The sequence below is a fragment of the Elgaria multicarinata genome, chromosome 5 (assembly GCF_023053635.1).
Source record: "Elgaria multicarinata webbii isolate HBS135686 ecotype San Diego chromosome 5, rElgMul1.1.pri, whole genome shotgun sequence".
Lineage (NCBI taxonomy): Eukaryota > Metazoa > Chordata > Lepidosauria > Squamata > Anguidae > Elgaria > Elgaria multicarinata.
The window spans coordinates 45,350,134-45,369,162 of record NC_086175.1 but is presented as its reverse complement, the minus strand read 5'-3'; the positions used below and the strand labels follow the sequence as shown (position 1 = coordinate 45,369,162).

The 19,029-nt window shown below is 39.9% G+C and overlaps 1 protein-coding gene across 1 annotated transcript in view; it reads right to left on the bottom strand.

The window, feature by feature from the left end:
• The window catches only part of AFF3 (ALF transcription elongation factor 3), a 287,605-nt gene extending 269,474 nt beyond the window's left edge, over positions 1-18,131 (bottom strand). Inside the window, exon 1 of the mRNA XM_063126273.1 lies at positions 18,005-18,131. Coding sequence (XP_062982343.1) covers positions 18,005-18,057 — 53 coding nt within the window. The 5' untranslated portion in view covers positions 18,058-18,131. The remainder of the gene's footprint in view (positions 1-18,004) is intronic.
• Between the last annotated feature and the right edge of the window lie 898 nt (positions 18,132-19,029).

The window sequence follows — 19,029 nt, the reverse complement described above, 5'->3', positions numbered from 1 at the left end:
TACTTAGTAAGCTCTGACAAATGATGAGGAGAATTTTACTACTCACACCACTTGGTAGGATATTATAGACAGCCAGTTTACAAAGTACGTATGTGCATTCTGTGGTGAATTATTACATGGTAAATATTAATCTGTATTCCTCCACTAACTCTCAGTTCAGCTCCTCTCCTACCTCACCTGTAGATCATGATATATATGTGATTAGCTTGATATTTTTACATTATATCCACAATTTCAATAAAATCAAACTTAGGTGGTTTAAATGATGTCTTGATAAAGTCATCTAGCTGTCATTTCAGCTGGACAACTTGCATTTTCCAAATAAATTCTTCATACTGATATTAGAAACTCGGTGGTTTCACACATTATCAAATATCTACAACCATACAGCAAAGATGGATAATCTTTAACATAATGAAATACAATTTAGAATCAGGTCAATAGCCCACTAACCTCTGTTAAGTTATATACCTCAGAGGTTAAATGTTAAAACTCCATATAATGCTTCTTGTTGGCCAAAACTCATAGATCATCATTAACTGCTGTCTCCTCATGGAAATATTGTTTTTATATGGTTGGAGAAAACTATTAAATGCTATAAGAAATTTAGGCTGCTATCCTAAATTCACTTATTAGTGAATAAGACCCATGAAACACAATGAGACTTATTTTTGAATAAATATGAATAGGACTGCACTGCACGATGATAATCCTGTTGCCTGCACAGCAAGGCACTAGAGGCAAATGAACCATGCCAGGCACTAGAAAATAGACAGGACTGTTACTTCATCAGCTTCTAAATTGTGGATTTCTTCACACATGTCAAGATTTTACAGGACTTGGGTAGCTGAGGCAGATAGAGTCCCTACTAGAATTGCTCAGAGTCATTGTTTAACCCAATAAAGATATGTCAATGTGCTGCATACTATACAGTTCACAATTCATATCTTATTTTCTTTACTACAAGAAGCCAGAAATACTTCATGTAGGTAACTAAAATTATGGGGAGATTTTGGTTCTATAGACTTCATTCTTTCCTGGTTAGCAAATGGAAGAAAAAGAATTATAATGCAAGATGCAGAGTTTCACCTAAGGAATTATGTGGAATGAAACCATGGGGAAACAGCAACCATGCCATTCCCACTACACAAGAATCAACCCTCGGAAGCCATTACTTGACACTGTTGCTATGACAACTAAAGATGGTGTGGTACAGCAGCTTTAAACTGGCTTTGGTGCCAGTTTTCAACTTGGGAAAGAAGGTAAAATCTCCTGCCCAGTTTTGCAGTTCCCTGGGCAGGCTTCTACCTCTCAGAGACAAAACAGACATTACTTTAAATCCATATTTAACAGCGATATCATGTTTTCAGTTTTACTCTAGGGTGAGTGTAAGGGGGTCCATTCTTGATCAGGTCCCTAGAATTTCTAGAGCGACCATATGAAAAAGAGGACAGCGCTCCTGTATCTTTTAACAGTTGCATAGAAAAGGAAATTTCAGCAGATGTCATTTGTATATATGGAGAACCTGGTGAAATTCCCTCTTCATCACAACAGTTAAAGCTGCAGGAGCTATACTAGAGTGACCAGATTTAAAAGAGGGCAGGGCACCTGCAGCTTTAAGTGTTGTGATGAAGAGGAAATTTCACCAGATTCTCCATATATACAAATGAAATTTGCTGAAATTCCCTTTTCAATACAACTGTTAAAGATACAGGAGCCCTGTCCTCTTTTTCATATGATCACTCTACTAGAATGGGGATGGGAGTTAAATCCTTTCTTCCCTACTATGGTCATGATTTGGATCAGGGCCCCTGTGCCTACTCTAGAGTAAAAATGGGGGAAGACATAGCTGCTAAATAAGAGATTTAAAGAAATGTCTGTTTTGGCTCTTGGCCTAACCTACTTCAGTGTTCTTGAGGATAAAACAAGAACACGGTATTAACAGCCTTGAAATAGGCAAGGAAGAAATCTAGTGTTATATTTCAAGTACTGCATGTGGGCACTGTCATGACATACAACTGCCCCATCGCAAATTTCAGATAGGTGGGATTTCTTGCTTGAAAACACCCAAAAGCTCACACTTCAGAGACAAAGGGCATGGTTTTGCTATGGGGTGCTTTTAAACAAGCAAGCCCTTCAATGAAATCTGAAGTAGCAGTAACAGTCACGCAAGAGCAGCCTTTCCCATTTGTTTTGAACTTCAGCTTCCAGCATTGCTGACTGTTGGCCATGATGGCTGAGGCTGATGCAAATTGAAGTCCCAAACATCTGGAGGGCACCAGGTTGGGAAAGGCTGCGTTAGACCAGTGTATCACAATGCATTACTCTAAAGCAAATGTATGGGCCTGATCCAGACTGGGATCCTAGCATGGAGGCATAGGGGTCTTTAACCCGTTGGTCCTCCACTGTAATCCTGTCTGTAATTTTCATTGCCCAAAACTGATCTCTCTCTCTCTTTTTTTAAAGGGGATCACTTTTGGGCAATGAAAATTACAGGTGCAGGAAGTCCAAACTGGATCAGGATCTTTAACAAATGTTTAAAGACTCCACCCTCACCCCACTATTAGGGTCCCCATCCATATTGGGTCCCCTGTACTTAGTTTAGAGTAAGAAAGACATCCATAGCTGCTAGCTTCATCTTCAAAATAATGTGTAGCTTGGCCCTTTGAAATGGCCTTTAGTAGATGTTGATGTTCTTAGGTGTGTAATCAGCTGTTCTGACATTCATAGTATTAAATGAGATGTGTCTATTAAAATAATCTATTCAGACAGTGAAAAACACAATAGTCTGTCAGAAATTTTAATAGAATATAGAAATCTATATAGAAATCTATACCAGCTCTAAATTGCTATTAGGAATCTTATTAGTGGCATTAAAAAACCAAACCTATCTTGCTAAATCTTATATCCTTATTGGTTTATTGAAGACAATGTAAGTTGGCTGAACCTTGAACTTGCATAGTTGTATAGCAGGTGATTTCTGATCCAAAGTATTTTTTTCTTAATCTTCTGTTTGTCCTTCCTCAAGATGTGGGGAGAAACTAATTTCCCAAAGGAAACAACATTGTTCTAGCCTCATAAAGCAGCAAAGTTTTTATTCAGAGTACAAGACTCCATTTCCTCCCTCACAGTCAAAGGTCCTAGAATGTCTTGTTTCAAGCTATGTTCCAAACCAGCACAGAAAGTAATAATAGGTTTAAATTAATCTGTTAATCAAGCAATTCATTAATTGCAGATTGAAAATGTGGATTTTAATTGGATTTTAATCAGACTTGACACCTGTGAAAAGGGTGATGACTGCTGATGGCATTAATGTAAACAACTTACATATCTTTGGATCAGGTTTTAAGATTATTTTCGATACAATAAATATTGTGTTTGTGTTAATTAGGTGAGACAAAATTATCTTGATTAAAGATGCTCAACATATAATCGGCACTAAATCAGTAATGTTTATCTTAAATGTTTGAACATAATTTGGAACAAAAACAATTAAGTGAATAAAGAATTCTAATTAAAAATGTAGTGGCCTGAAGACTTCATAGTCTAAAGGCTGTTTCCTGTATTTTTTATGAACACTTTTTCTTAAATTTTGATGTTTGAGATGTTTCCTATAAGATATACAACATTTTTTACTATTTAAAACAATGTTGGGGAACCTTTTTTGTTGTTGTTGAGGGCCACATTCCCTCAGGAATAATTGGTTGGGGTGGAAGCTAGTGATGATTGAGCCCAGAATCAGAAGTAGTAGGGAGCACCCACCTTTGTCACTCTTTCTGACACCCCTTCTCTCTCTCTGACACCCCCTTCTCCTTCTCTCTCCCCCTCTTCCTCCCTGCCCAGTGGGCTGCCAGGGGAGAGACAGATCACTGTTTGCCAGAGGTCTGAACTGATAGCTCATAGAGGGCTTCCGAAATTAGGCCAATGGTTCTTTGATTGGGTAACCTCCCTTGTGAACTGTGGGAATGCTGTTGACATAATATATCTCGACTTCAGCAAAGCTTTTGACAAAGTACCAAATGACATTCTGATCAGCAACCTAATTAAAAGTGGGCTAGATGGAACAACTATTAGGTGGATCCACAGTTGGCTACAGAATCAGACTCAAAGAGTGCTAGTCAGCGGTACCTTCTCAAACTGGGAGGAGGTAATAAGCGGAGTACCGCAGGGCTCAGTTCTGGGCCCAGTGCTCTTCAATATTTTTTAATGACTTGGATGAGGAGGTGCAGGAAATGCTTATCAAATTTGCAGATGACACAAAATTGGGTGGGATAGTTCATACCCTGGAAGACAGAAGCAAACTTCAAAGTGATCTTGATAGGCTGGAGCACTGGGCTGAAAACAACAGAATGAAATTTAATAGGAATAAATGCCAAATTCTACATTTAGGAAATAGAAACCAAATGCACAGTTACAAGATGGAGACACTTGGCTCAGCAATACTACAAGCGAGAATGATCTTGGAATTGTTGTAGATTCCAAGCTGAATATGAGCCAACAGTATGATGTGGCTGCAAAAAAAGCAAATGCTATTTAGGGATGCATTAATAGAAGTTTAGCTTCTACATTGCGCGAAGCACTTGTTCCCCTGTATTCAGCACTGGTTAGGACTCATCTTAAGTATTGAGTCCAGTTCTGGGCACCACACTTCAAAAAGGATGCAGACAAGCTGGAGGGGATTCAGAGAAGGGCAACGAGGATGATCAGGGGTCTGGAAACAAAGCCCTATGCAGAGAGACTGAAAGAACCGGGCATGTTTAGTCTTGAGAAGAGAAAGCTGAGGGGAGACATGATAGCACTCTTCAAATACTTGAAAGGTTGTCACAAAGAGGAGGGCCAGGATCTCTTCTCGATCCTCCCAGAGTGCAGGACACGGAATAACGGGCTCAAGTTAAAGGAAGCCAGTTATTGTAAGAGCAGTACAACAATGGAACCAATTACCTAGGGAGGTCGGGGGCTCTCACACACTAGAGGCATTCAAGAGGCAGCTGGACAACCATCTGTCAGGGATGCTTTAAGGTGGATTTCTGCATTGAGCAAGGGGTTGGACTCAATGGCCTTACAGGCCCCTTCCGACTACTATTCTGTGATTCTATGAATTTAAGCTGAGGCCTTTATGGCACCCTGTGGTCCCAGGTTGTTGGACCCACATCTGTATTTTTACATCAAAAGCAGTGCCCAGGTAAAAGGTGCTGAACCCTACCCTGTCTTATACTTTCTCCCCTTCCCCAAAATACATTCCATCACCCCAGACATTTTTCTCACTGCTAGGCTGTTATACCTGAAATGCTTGGGTAGAGTGAGGTAAAGCAGGGGAAGAGCCCCTTACAATGTAAAAACAACAGCAACAGAACTTCAACCTTCATTTTATAATAAATATTATTTATTTATTTATTTAAACTATTTATATACTACTTGATTCCACAAGGTCTCTAAGCAATTTATATATATTTTTAAATTGCATAAAACAATGTAAAAACAATAATTAATGTATTTAGGGTGCAATCCTATCCATGCTTAAATGAAGTACAACTTCTAGCATGTCCCAGCCAGCCATGCTGGCTGGGGCGTGGTGGCACCATAAAAACATTGCAAAAACAGTAAAATGGAGCAGTACAATTATGTTAGGGAATGGCTTGGTAAAGACGTGCATCTTCAAGAAGCATCTAAATTTTGCCTTGTTTTGTGCCTCTTGAACCACACATGGGAGAGTGTTCCAGAGGGTGCATTCCACTACTAAGAAGGCCCATTTATGTGCCATTACCTGATGATGTAGTGTTGGTCATAGGACAACTATAAGGCCTCCTCAGAGGATCTCAAGGGTCGATTTGGTATATATAGGAGAAGATAGTTGGCTATGTATCCAGGTCCCAAATAAATAAACAAAATGAATAAATAAACATGGCTACTACCATCACACTGAGTGTGACTGAAAAAGGGAGATAAAAATGTAGAAAATTCTGTGGGAAATCATTTGCCACCTCAGACTGTATGAGTGGGAATGGCATGCTTACATTTTATTGTTTGTTTAGAATTACACTTAGGCCTCCTTTAAGTGTAAAACCCTCTAAGCCTAATTCCATACAAACTTTGGCCTACTGATGATAAAACTAACTGACTTGTTTGTAGGACTTACATAGAGCACCAAATGTTGTTTTTTGACATGGCAGGCCGAATTCTATAATTCAGTTCTATAACTTGCTGGGTGGCCTTAAGCTTTTCTCTCACCTCAGCATACCTCACAGAAGCAAAATTCATAAGAGTATGTTGTAACCCATATGTAGTGTTTAGAATATATGGTGGGAAAACACACTGAAATATATATTATCATTTACATTTAATATTAATGTTAATGTCCTTTACTTCCCTAAGTCCTATATTACTTTGATACTGATATTTTCCTCAATACTCATGTTTCACCATGAATTTAATATGTTGCAAAAGTTACTTTCTAGTTAATTTGTATAAGCTAAACATCCTGGAGCTGTTGATATCTTTCTCCAGTGACACATTCAGAACTAACTTAAGACTCTGGATAATTTTTTGTTATTAAGAATTTTGGGGAGTTTCAAAAGTTATAAGTGGAGAACTAGTACCACAATCCTAAACATAAGTACTCAAAAATAAGTCCAAGGCTTACTCCCAGGTAAATGGATACAGGCCTGTAGCCTCAGTTTCTTTCCTGTACTAATTTTTTGGTTCACTCATGTCTTCATAGTTTCGTTTAATTTTTCCTTTAAGAGCAGGAGAAAAAGGCATACCTTCTTTCCTTTCTTTAAGTGAGGTGGGGTCTGGAGAAGAGGGTTTTCATCAAAGGTCAGCACAGAGCACAGCTAACGAAGTGTCAATAAAATACATTCTGACAGCAGCGGTCTCTGTCTGCCAATGCTAAATTAAGAGCTGTCCAACAAATTGGAAACCTTCACAAAACCAAATCAGGAATGTCCTCAGTTGCACCATGGTTTATTTCTGAAAAGAAATCTAACGATCTAAGGCAGCAGATTCTGCCCTACTATCAATTAAGACAGATGTATTTATCTGACTGTTTCATAATACAGTAATAAAAGGAGGTATATGACTACAAAATAATTAAAAGGAACTTAAGTCATTCAGGACTCAACGTTGCATGGAATCTCACAGCCCATATTTGTCATTTTTATTTACATAGAATTTCTGGTGTCTATTTGGTGTGAGGTGAACACTAAGGACTGTGGGATGTTGCATAATGCATCTGTAAGGAAGCATCTGCACTCATTTGTACATACATAATTGCAAGAAGATAAGGGAATATTTAAAAGGTACTACCTCCTTTTACTCTTTTTCTGCCATTCTTGTTATGTTATTTGTTGATTTATGTTAAAGATTGGATGAGTTATTGTGGAAGATTTATACTGTGTAAACTTCAAGATTAAATCAAAATTTTAAAAGCAGTATTACCATTAGCTCTAATTTGAGAAAAAAGCAAGTAATATAAAGCCCTGGAGTTACTGAGTTACTGTGCCTCCCTTTCCTAAAACATCATGTGATTGGCTATCCTCAAATCCTACATGCAATGGTCAGCTCGTGGAATAATAAAGGAAGAAACAATCAGCCTTCCCAACCTGGTGCTTTACAGATGTTTTGGGCTACAACTCCCAACATTCCTGACCATGCTGGCTGGGGCTGATGGGAGTTGAAGTGCCAAACATCTGGAAGGCACATGACATTCCTTTGGCTCTGTGGTTCCATATGTGACCCACATGCATTTGAACATTATATTTGTTAATTCTAATGGAGAGGTAGGAGAGAGGAAGCCCATAGTAGTTAAGCAGTTATCACTCTTACTATGAGTGTTGCAGAATTGCAGAGATACATAGGAATGCATGGAGCAGTTTTTGCGTGTCATGTGTTAGGATCCTGGAAGAGTTTATTTCACACTGGACTGGGAAGTTCTTCAGGCTGTTTCTAGGTGAGAAAAAAATTCAATAGGTTCCAATGTGCTAGAAAGTTGTGGGGCGTGTGGGGAGGAATTTGCTTCCACACTTTCAATACAAATCGACATCCCTTTTGTCAGATACCATAGCTCCAAATGTGCAAAATATTTGAATTTTGACCTTGTAAACAAAACCAGAAATGTTTATTAATCCTCAAAATAAACCATCCTCATGTTCCAGCAAATCATATAGTGTTCTACATAAAGATGGGCATTAAAATTTTGAATGCTATCTTTAAAATCACACTGATAGCTAGTAGATAATATGCAGCATCTGTCTCAACAGAAGCAAATAATTAAAGGGTTAACTATAGCTGTGCACCTGTGTGACCACTTTTGTTTGTTTTTTTAGCATTTTAAAAGCTTAACTGTCTTACCAGTTACGTTCTTTAAATATTTCATTTAAATAGCTCAAAATGTGTATACATTTGAGCAGTAGATTGAATTTTGACTATATAATTTCTTTGTGGCTTCTAACAGAGAATATTTTCTAGCTATACAGTATGTTAAAAAGGATAAATACTGCCCTAGGAGAGGACTGCCTTTGGTCCCCACTCCATCATGGTCACCTTTGCAGAGCTACTTAGAAAGTTTATTATTTATTTCTTTTTATTTATTTTATTTATTACATTTTTATACCGCCCAATAGCTGAAGCTCTCTGGGCGGTTCACAAAAGGTTTATGGGGCCTGGTGCAGGTGTGATGTTCGTGCACCCTCAGCTCAGCTTGGTGCTCCCCTCAGGTCAACACTCTGCACTACTGCCCAGCTGACCCACCCTTAAGGTCAGCCCTGAATTCAGGCAAAAGGTAAGGGAAAGCATGGCTGCCTGCAGGGTGGCTGGATTTTTGACCACTTCTGTAGCCTAGTGAAACAACCCCAAAACAACCCATAGCTGCAAGTTTGCACATAAAGATGATCCATATTTTAAACAACCCAGAGTTCACACCCAAAATCAAACTATGGCTTCTTTTTGTGGTTTGTTCATGGTTAACCATGGTTAATGAACATGGCTGTGTTTGCACATCATGACAATCCAAAATTCAACTACATTAGCATTATGTGAGAATCAGGTCTGTGTATTTGGCGAAGTTGTTCAACCTGGAAAAGAAAAGAAAGGAAAGGGGGGAAAAGAAAGAAAATAGTTCTGTGACTGAAAATAAACTACAAAAACTTCAACAGGGAGTCTGTGTTGTTTCTACTGAAAGGGCAAATACAAATAGTTATGCATTACACAAAAACACAGAGAAAAAATGAAGATGTCTGTAAGAAACAAAGTCTCAAGAAAACATCTATGATGGAAGTAAATAATTAATACCCTCAAGGAAGCATATTAGACACTGCTTTTCCTGCTTTGCCATCATTAAGAGCATTAAAATAGCTTTCCTCTTACTGGCAAATATGATACACATTACTATGTGAAAGCATTTTTCACTTGTATTTGGTTGAAAAACATGTTTTTAATATTAGAGAAAGCAGCTTCTTTCAGCCAGGATAACTGAGCCATGGGAATTAGTAAAAGCTTCCAAAGCCAATATTTGCAATCTATGGCAGTTTTAGTCTCTCCCTTACAGTGAAATCTTATGTATGTCTACTCAGAAGCAAGTCTCATTTAGTTCATTTGGGCTTACTCCCTGGTGATGTTGGGACCACAATACCTGACGAAATGCCTCTCCCGACATGAACCTACCCGTACACTACATTCAACATCTAAGGTCCTCCTCCGGGTGCCTACTCTGAGGAAATCTCGGAGGATGGCAACAAGGAAGAGGGACTTTTCAGTGGTCCCCCCCCCCATTATGGAATGATCTCCCTGATGAGGCTCACCTGGGGCCAACATTGTTATCTTTTCGGCACCAGGTCAAGACTTTTCTCTTCTCTCAAGCATTTAACAACATATTACAAATTCTTCTCCCAAGCATTTAACAACATATTACAAATGCTTCTCCCAAGCATTTAACAACATGTTGAGCTTTCTATCTAATCCCAGATTAATATCAGTTTAAACAGATATTGTCTTTATATATTATCTGCTTTATGTTTTTATGGTTTTTAAATTTTGTATATTATCTGTTTTATGTTTTTACAGGTTTTAAATTTTATCTATTTTCTTAAATGTTCAATGCTTTAATCTTTGTAAACCACCCAGAAAGCTTCAGCTATGGGGCGGTATATAAATGTAATAAATCTCTACCTATAAAGCGGAAAATATGTGTGTGTGATAGATGTCCAGAAATGTTTACCCACTTCCAGATGTGATAGAAACTTGAAATTTGGCGGGCTGGTAGTCTGGCTGTACAATGTACCAGAAATATCTAAAAACACAAACTTTGGGGGTTTCAGTATTTTTAAAGAATTTAATTAAAACTAGGCTTTTGCCTACAACTCCCAGCATGTTGTGGGTGGAAGGACAGCCTTCTGGCATTTTGGGAGCCATTGTGAATGCATGGACAGGTGGCTGCTGCATGTCTTTCACAACCCGGACTCCTAAGGTCAGTCTCGAGTAGTCAACACAATTCCACATATAATGAAACAACCCACATAAATGTTATGGTTTTAAAATCATAACAAGCATAACTTTGAGAGGCCAAACTCTGAACATGATCAAAGGCACCTTGTCCTGATATTGCTGTTTTCTCAGAATCTGGGGGAAGTGTGCACATGGCCTTCACCCTTAAGAAGGAGGGAGGGGAGGCACTCTGCGCATGCCCAGAAACAGGGCCAATGAAGGTAGCAAGTGCCCAGCCTGGCCCTCGCCCTTAAGTACAGGCTCCTGATGGAGCACCTGGTGGTTGAGAAGCACAGGCTGAGGAAGTCCCAGCAGGACTTGGCTGGAGCTGGGCATGTCCACTGACAGCTGCTAACCTCCCCTCCTCGAGGATGCTCCTCCTCGATGGTCTATGGATGACCAGCATCAGCAGTGAGAGGAAGGAAGAACCTCTCAGAGGATGAAGGCACCTGAGGGATGCAGGTGCTGGTATGCAGAGTGGCTGATTTTAAATACAGCATGGGTTAGTAAGTCAGGTCACTATGGCCATAGCTAGACCTAAGGTTTATCCCTGGATCATCCAGGGGTCAAACCTGTTCATCTAGGTGACACACAGGAGATCCAGTGCTCAGGCAGGGGTGAACCCTGGATGATCCCAGGATAAACCTTAGGTCTAGCTGTGGCCTATGTCTCAATCCTAACTCTCTAACTGTCTTTGTTCTCTTTCTACCTGACTTTCTCCAACTGCCACTCATCCCACCCACCATTCCATTCTAGACTCAGCTATCAGTCATTGTTCCATTCACTCTTCTGTTTCAATGATATAGTCAGACTTTTACATCTTATTCATAAATTTTATTCAGTAATTCCTACGTCTGCCTTGGAATGTTGTGGTGTAGTTATGACAGAAAAAAAAATGCAGCATAAAAAACTCATCAAGTTAAAAGGCCTTGGGGGGAAATAAAATATTTACTTGGCAATGTAAAGCCATTAATGCAGTCACTAGGCCAGCCTGCCTGTGGAAAAAAAATCCATAAGCAGTGTGCCACAACTAAGGAGGCCCGCTCTCCAGTTGTCTCTCAACATACCTTAGATGGTGTTCAATGATTAACACATTAGAATGAGGTGGTTTAATTAAGGAATATATTATGGTGGGAAATCTGAGGCATTCCTCCATATTGTTGGTCTACAACTAGTATTATCTCTGACCATTGATCATGCTGGCAGATGGGTGTTGGAGTTCAACAGCATCTGAAGAGCTACAGGTTGCCCACAACCATAATAAACCAATATAGAAAAAGATAGTCATTTTCTTGATATGCTATATAAGCAGGGAGCTTTTCTCATAAGAATTTTTGTTTAAGTATGAGTTACTGTTCAGAATTCCACCACATCAGTCCACATAATGTGCAGAACAGCTCTCAGGAAATGTAAACAACATCAACTTGCTTTTGGTCCTGCAAGTTAAGCTCTTTAGTGTTGGAATAAAAAAAGGGGGGGAAGGAAACAATACCTTTTAAAAAGGGTCAGCATGTTATATTAGTCTCTTATTTCAGATCACCTAGCTGAAAAAAATATCCTTATTTTTTAAAGCTTGATTTCTCTTATGGCCTGGTTTGCACTTAACACTAACCTAAACACTTAATTAACCCATAGTTTTGTTGTCTCACCCAAGGGTTTGTCTGACAGATGATCAAACAAACCCTGGTTTGTTTTCTCAATCCTTGGGTTGTTTATTTCCATCCTATTTTAGCTGCTCCCTCCCAATATTCCAATGCCTGTCATACTGGCATGTAGAACAGGTGGGTTTTCTTACTGCTCTTGCCTGCTGCAATTGAAGCCTGGGGAAACAACCTGTGACATTCCATGATTTAATCAACCTAGATGTCACAACCCAACGATAAACCATGGGCTTTTTTCCTGGGTTATTCATTATTAACCTATCATGGTTTATTAACACAACTGCGTTCACGCATCACAACAAAGTAATGCTATGGGTTAGCATTACTTGCGAACCAGGCCTATAAGTAGTGTTGGCCCCACTATTATTTCCCACTGTCATGCAAAAGAACAGAAGGCTAACATGGGTCTGCTCAAACTAGAAGTGGTTTATACAGGCTGGATGCATAATCAAGATTCCACACCAGACCCATGTAGATACATCCTAATTTTTGCTACAGCCCAATAGGGTTTACAGCCAAAAGGGAAGCAATTTAATAAAAGTTTAAACCTCACCCCCACCCCCCAAATAATGTAGTTGCATAACATTCTCTTTGTGGTTTCCAACGTCCATTATATACATGCAGCCTGACATTTAGGGTTTCATCACACTAGGTTTTTTATCCCGCAACTTACCAGAGCTTCTGCTTCTGGATTCTTTGCAGGATTTAAAACAGTTCTTTACACAGCCAAGTTTCTTTTACTGCCTAACACTACCTGCCATTTACATATCAACAGCAACTTCTATATACAATCCACAGGACTTTTGCAATTTCAGAAGTCTGCTCTCCCTCCCCACATGTGTGCAAGTCAGTATTGTCCCTGTAAAAGCCAGCAGTAAGACTTTTCATGTTTGAGTATACAATGGGAGAAGGAAGTGGAAAGGGGATGCATATGCTCATGTTTGCCTGTATCATGTAGGGGCCACTACAACCTGCCCTCCCCACTGCTGCCCATCTCCTTAGGCATCCTTGAGACATGTAGCAGAGCAGCTCCTGTCCCTCACGCGCTGCCAATCTGCTCACTTGCTCCCACCTTCCACTTCCACAGCCTATTCGCGTGGAACCAGCAACTGCAGAACGGAGTAGCACTGGTTCTGAAACCATTTTAAAGCACTGCTGCCCCTCCGGTATCTGGTCAAGAGGGCAGGGCTCCTGCAGCTTTATCTGTTGTGATGAAGAAGGAATTTCACTAGGTGCTGCATGCATACAAATGACACATGCTGAAATTCCCTTTTCTATACAACTGTTAAAGATACAGGAGCCCTGTCCTCTTTTCCATATGGTTACCTTATGTTTGGTGGCACTGCCTCACCCTTAATTAGAGATGCTATTTTTTTAATCCTTTTCTTTATCTTACTTTCACACTTGCTATTGATAAAAAGCAAAGCTCATAAACAGATACTAAGTCCTGTCTACTGAAGTCCAGTTATTATATTAATGTATTATGTGAACTAGTGTGTTGATGAATGAACATAGCTTTTTTCACAAGGGCTCTAAGAAACTTCAAACAAGAATACTTTCATTACATGCCTAGGACTTCAAACTGATTTACAATAATTCTGCAAGGCTCTCAGCTCACTTTGTCTTGCATACACACTCTTACCAATACAGTAAAGTGCATTTAAAGTGCAACCAAATAATAAAAGCTGTTTTTTCAACCAACATATTAGCTGTAAATCAATGGAGAATGTGGTGAATTGATTGTAAACAAACTGTACATAATACACTTTTTTAATGTATACAGGAAATGCATAGGGCATATTTTATTGTTGTAACAATTACTTAAAATTAACTACATTTTTACCCAATGGTGAACTATGAGTATAGATTTTCTCAAATGATAGGCAACTGAAATCTTTATAATACAGCTGGGGAATATAATACTTTTCATATGCATTGTGTGGAACCTGGAAACCATTCCAATTTGAGCATCAATTCATTTTTATGTAATATTCTGCTGTTGGCAACCTACTAGGGAAATATCACATCATCTAAACTAATTATCCAGATACAGTATCAGCAATATTCTAAAAAAAACAAAACAGTTTATATTCCTGCACTGCACATATTCAATAATACTGATATAGTCTGCATAAAAAGGTACCAATACTATTGGTCCCTGTGCACTGTGTAACAACACTGAGAATTGTAATGTTGCTATTAATTTCTTCATTACATTTGTATTATTTACTGTTATTAGAACACAAAGACGTTTAAAGACTAATTGTATAAAAGCACAAAAATGAAACATTATAAAATGTTGCTATTACATCTTCCACTTTTATGTAAGGCAGTTATCATCAAGTGCTCTAAAAAAAAACCTATCTGTCATTAAGTGGGTATCCAAATCAGTTTAAATATATTTCACAGCCAATAACACTTATTCATGCTGCACAAGTCATTAATAGTGCTATCCTATACTTGTTTACTCAGACCTAAGTTCTCCTGCAGTCAATGTGACTTACTCCCAGGAAAATATCCATAAGATTGCATCTTCATACTACAATCCTATGCACACTTAACTAGGAGTAAGTCCCATTGAACTCAATGGGACTTACTTCTGAGTAGACACATAAGATGTATTGCAAGAGTATCACCAAAGTGCACATACTTCCCTTTATCTGTGTAATAACAGCAACTGTGCTTTAAAAAAAAAAGTCTGTCAAGGCTACTGAGTCTAAAATTAGACCTATGAAGTTTATTTTGGTGAGTGAGCACATCCTGGCAGGAATCCTGTAAATTTCAATAACCTGACTGCTTACAATAGAGGGATGGGGAAGAAGAAAGAGAGGAAGGACAGGGTGGCCCATACATGCACGTCTTGCAGTCTCAACAAGCCTACAGCTCTTCATGCAGGTCACTCTGTGGTGAAGCTGTGATGTTATCAATATTCATTCTTTAAAGTGTCCACTTTGTATTTCTTTTATGTGTCTATTCTCAGTTAATTATTCTTAAAGTCACTGTCCAAGAAACTTCTTTTGTGATAAAATTTTGCTTATGTAAGCTCAGCCATCAAGACCAGGCCAATTAATAAAAATACAAATGATTGTATCAATACAAAATATGAATGGCGAATATAAATTAATTTTAGCCCTTGCTAGTCATGTGCCATGCCAAACCAAACAGGTCATGCAATGCACCTTGCTACTCCTGAATGGCATGCATGATTATTTTCTGCATTTTAAAGGGTAAAACAAAATGCTCAGTTCCAAAAAACAGGTGATCTATACGCTGATGGGCTATCATGAAGCTAAAATAATAGATCCTCTTTGGTATAGCAAAGTGTGTACAATGTTTTAGTGCAACCTTGAATTCCTGTATGCTTTCAGATTTATAAAAGAGTGCAGTGGCAATAAAAGACATACAAAGCATGAAAAAAAAACACCTTGATACAAGTATAAGCACAGAAGGATGCTTATTTTTAATATAGAGATGGGCAGTCTAGTCATGAGCAATAAGTGTCCTTAAGATTGCTATCTAAGCAAATATATGCTTATTCATATAAGATTATATGGATCTAAAACCAGCACTGTTTTAGATCCAAATAATCAGGGTGGAAACTTGAATTACAGACTGTCATAATACCCAAGCCTACTTAAGAATTATCAAAACATAATTTGCTGAGAGCAACTAGTCTCCTGCCTATTTTGTTACATTAGCTTAAAAATTAAATATACACTAAAATAAAGCTCTTCCACTGTAAAGGATATTAAGCTTTCCTTTGTTTGGAGCAGACAATATAAAACAACCAAAACAATATCAGCCACCTCTTGTTGAGTGAAAATTTGAGGAATTTTTAAGTTATAAGGATTTAAGATTTCAAAAAACAACAACACAAAAAATCTAGAAATGAATGTTATGGCTTAGCTGTAAATGAAGAATTGATCTTTATAATTGCAAAACAGACATAACCTCAACCCCCATATCTCCAGCAGGAAAGCTATAATGACTAACTTTTACAGGCTGGTAAGACATTCTGTATTATATTTGCTCATTAACATTCTAAGGGCAATGCAGATAGTTTATTTTATCTGCTGTCAAAAGCTGAAATCCTGCACATTTAGCCATGTAGAATCCTATGCTTGTTTACTTGGAAGTAAGTTCCATCCTACTGAGTTTAATGGGGCTTTCTTTAAAATAAATGTGTACAAAATTGTAACTATTGCCCTATTTAAATCAAGGGTTTAGATGTAACTGGGAATAAGCCCCGTTGTACCCTATGGGGCTTCCTTCTGAGTAAACATGCATAGGATCATGACATTCAGCTCTGTATCACTGGGTGCAGGATTACAGCCATTGTTTGGGTTTAATAGTGCCAACCTTAGTAGAGCTTACATGACGTGATCACAACAGGAAAAACTCACTATTGTCCATCTCATTTTGGTATGCCTTTCATGGAAGGAAACTAGTCGCCAAATTCATACTGTGCAGAGAGAAAGCAGTTCACAAATGCACTATATTTATTGCCATGATGGGACTGTGCCCTCTACTTCTAAACATGCCATTATAACAAGAAAGAAACAAAGCTATACATATCTTCCTGTTTCAGCAGACCATTTCATCATCATGCAAACACACTACACACGCACATTCCTACGCATCAAATATAGTAGTAGTAACACCTGAACAGCTTCCTTGAAAAGGAAGAAGATGGGGGGGGGGAGAGAAAATAGACCTGTTATACAGCAGCCAATGGGCGATTTAAGATACATGTAACTGGAATTTTAAGCTAAGACAAACTGAAATATGCAAATTATCGTTAATTTGGTCATACATGTTTTCTTTTGAGACACATGAGAAAACGTTAAGCTGTAATCAACAGGAAAACTGACACAGGCTGAAGTGGCACCCAGCAGTGGCACAAAGTACCTGTGATTCACAAGCAACAGCCCCACACACTATCTTCAAGACTGACATTTGCTGTCTTATTATTCCAATGGTAGGGTGAAAGGCAGTGAGAGAAGGGGAAATGTCCATGTGCTAGATGCCATCAGCTGCCAACTACTGGGCCCATCCTGGACTTGGGACTGCTAGCACTTTGGATGGTGGTGATGAGGATGCAATTCCCACCTGGAGTCATTAATGATATTTCTAGAAATGGTTTCTGACTGCTGCCAGATGCTTCTTGGAAATGCAGCAATTTCCAGACACAAGGAGCAGTCCAAGGTGAAGAGGTAGGCAGAGCTGGAGAGCAGGACAGGAGCAGCAGGAAAGGGCAATGAAGAATGAACTAAGAGGTAGCCGACTGAATGGGTGTAGGGCAGAGCAAAACGATGGTGCTAAAAGGGAAAGAAGGTTGCAGAGAAAGGCAGAAGAGGGGCAATGAGGAAAATGGGGATGGAGCAGTCACACTGAAGCAAGCAAGGAAAGAGGTTTAAGGGCTAGAAGGCAGAAGATCGCCCAACTAAAGGGGAAAAATTAAAATAGAAGGAGGGAATAGAGAGAGAGAAGGATGTACTGACAGAGATGGCACGGGATGTAGATGCAAGAGAGGTAGTTTTGAAGGGTAGAATAATAAAAAAAATCCATGCAAGCGAAAAGGACAAGGAGAAATTCTTGGCGAGGGGAAGACTGAGAGTATTTAACCGTTTACTGATAGCAGTAGCAGCAGCAACAACAACAACAACAACAACAACAACAACAGTTTGATTCAGAATGTGGCTCTTTACAATAAGAGGAGAGTCCTTTCCTCCTGCCTTCCTCAAAAACTCTGGGGCAGCAGAAGTGAGGTGAGGGGGAAGAACCTACCGCCGCCCCCGCCGCCCCGAACACAGACAAGAGATACACACACAGCCCAAGTTTGAAAGGCAGCCCGCCAGCCTCACCAGAGGGAGTCCAGGTCCCATTCCTGCAGAAGAGCCAAGTCGAAGCTGTCCATGGTGAGGTCGGAGAAAGAATATGTCAGCGCCGCTCAGCTGCAACCGCGCAGCGGCCAAGGTGCATCTTAGCAGCGCCGCGGGTGGGCAAAAGGCGGGCGGGAGGGAGGGGGAGGGGGGCCTTTCGGTGCGTCCCTCCCTCTTTCCTGAGCAGAGAGACAGAGAAACGCAGCAGCTGTGAGACACCCCCTCCCTTCTCCCGCCTTCTCTCTCTCTCTGTCTCTCTCTCTCCCTCAGAGAAGCGCCACCGCTTGCCCGCAGGAGGCTGCTGTTCCTCTGAGCGCCTTTTCTCACTGCCGCCGCTGCCGCTTCTCTCGCCCGTCTCCCTCCCCTCCTCTCTCCAGCTAACGCGTGGATGTGTGGATGTTGCGTGTGACTCGCTCAGTGCCGGCGCCCTCGCTGTGAACGCTGCTGCAGAAGCCCGCCGCGGCTCCTCAGTGGAGCCATGTGGTTAAAAAACGGAGAAGCCGGCTTTCTGCTCCAGATTGCCCGCCTCTGCCCCCCTCCTTTGTTTCCTTTCCGCGCTTCAGCCCTCGCGGGGTTTTGTGTGCCTGTGTTTTGTTTTGGTTTTTTTGAGCTGCGATTGAAGTCCCCGGTTCATTTAAAACCTGTTTAAAACCTGAAGTGATTGCGAAGCAATGTTCACAGAGATTCACATTCATAGCCATAAATAATATTCAGGAGATCACATCCTCTGTACGATCCGAAAATCAATACAGCTTACTTGGTCTTCGCACTTTTCTGTCACCTCATTTAATATTACCCATATTTTTCGCACAGAAGTGTACCATTATGGGAATTAGAAGTCTCACCCAAGGGCCCTCGGAGAGTCTTCCGACTTCTTCCCACGAGGAAAAGGGATTGTGGGGGGAGGGGGAGGCGAAGAGTACTAGGCAAGAGTGGCTTAGGATGACATTTACTTTCTGACCTTTCCCCCTCCATTCACCCTGTCCAAATATTTCCAGACATTTGCA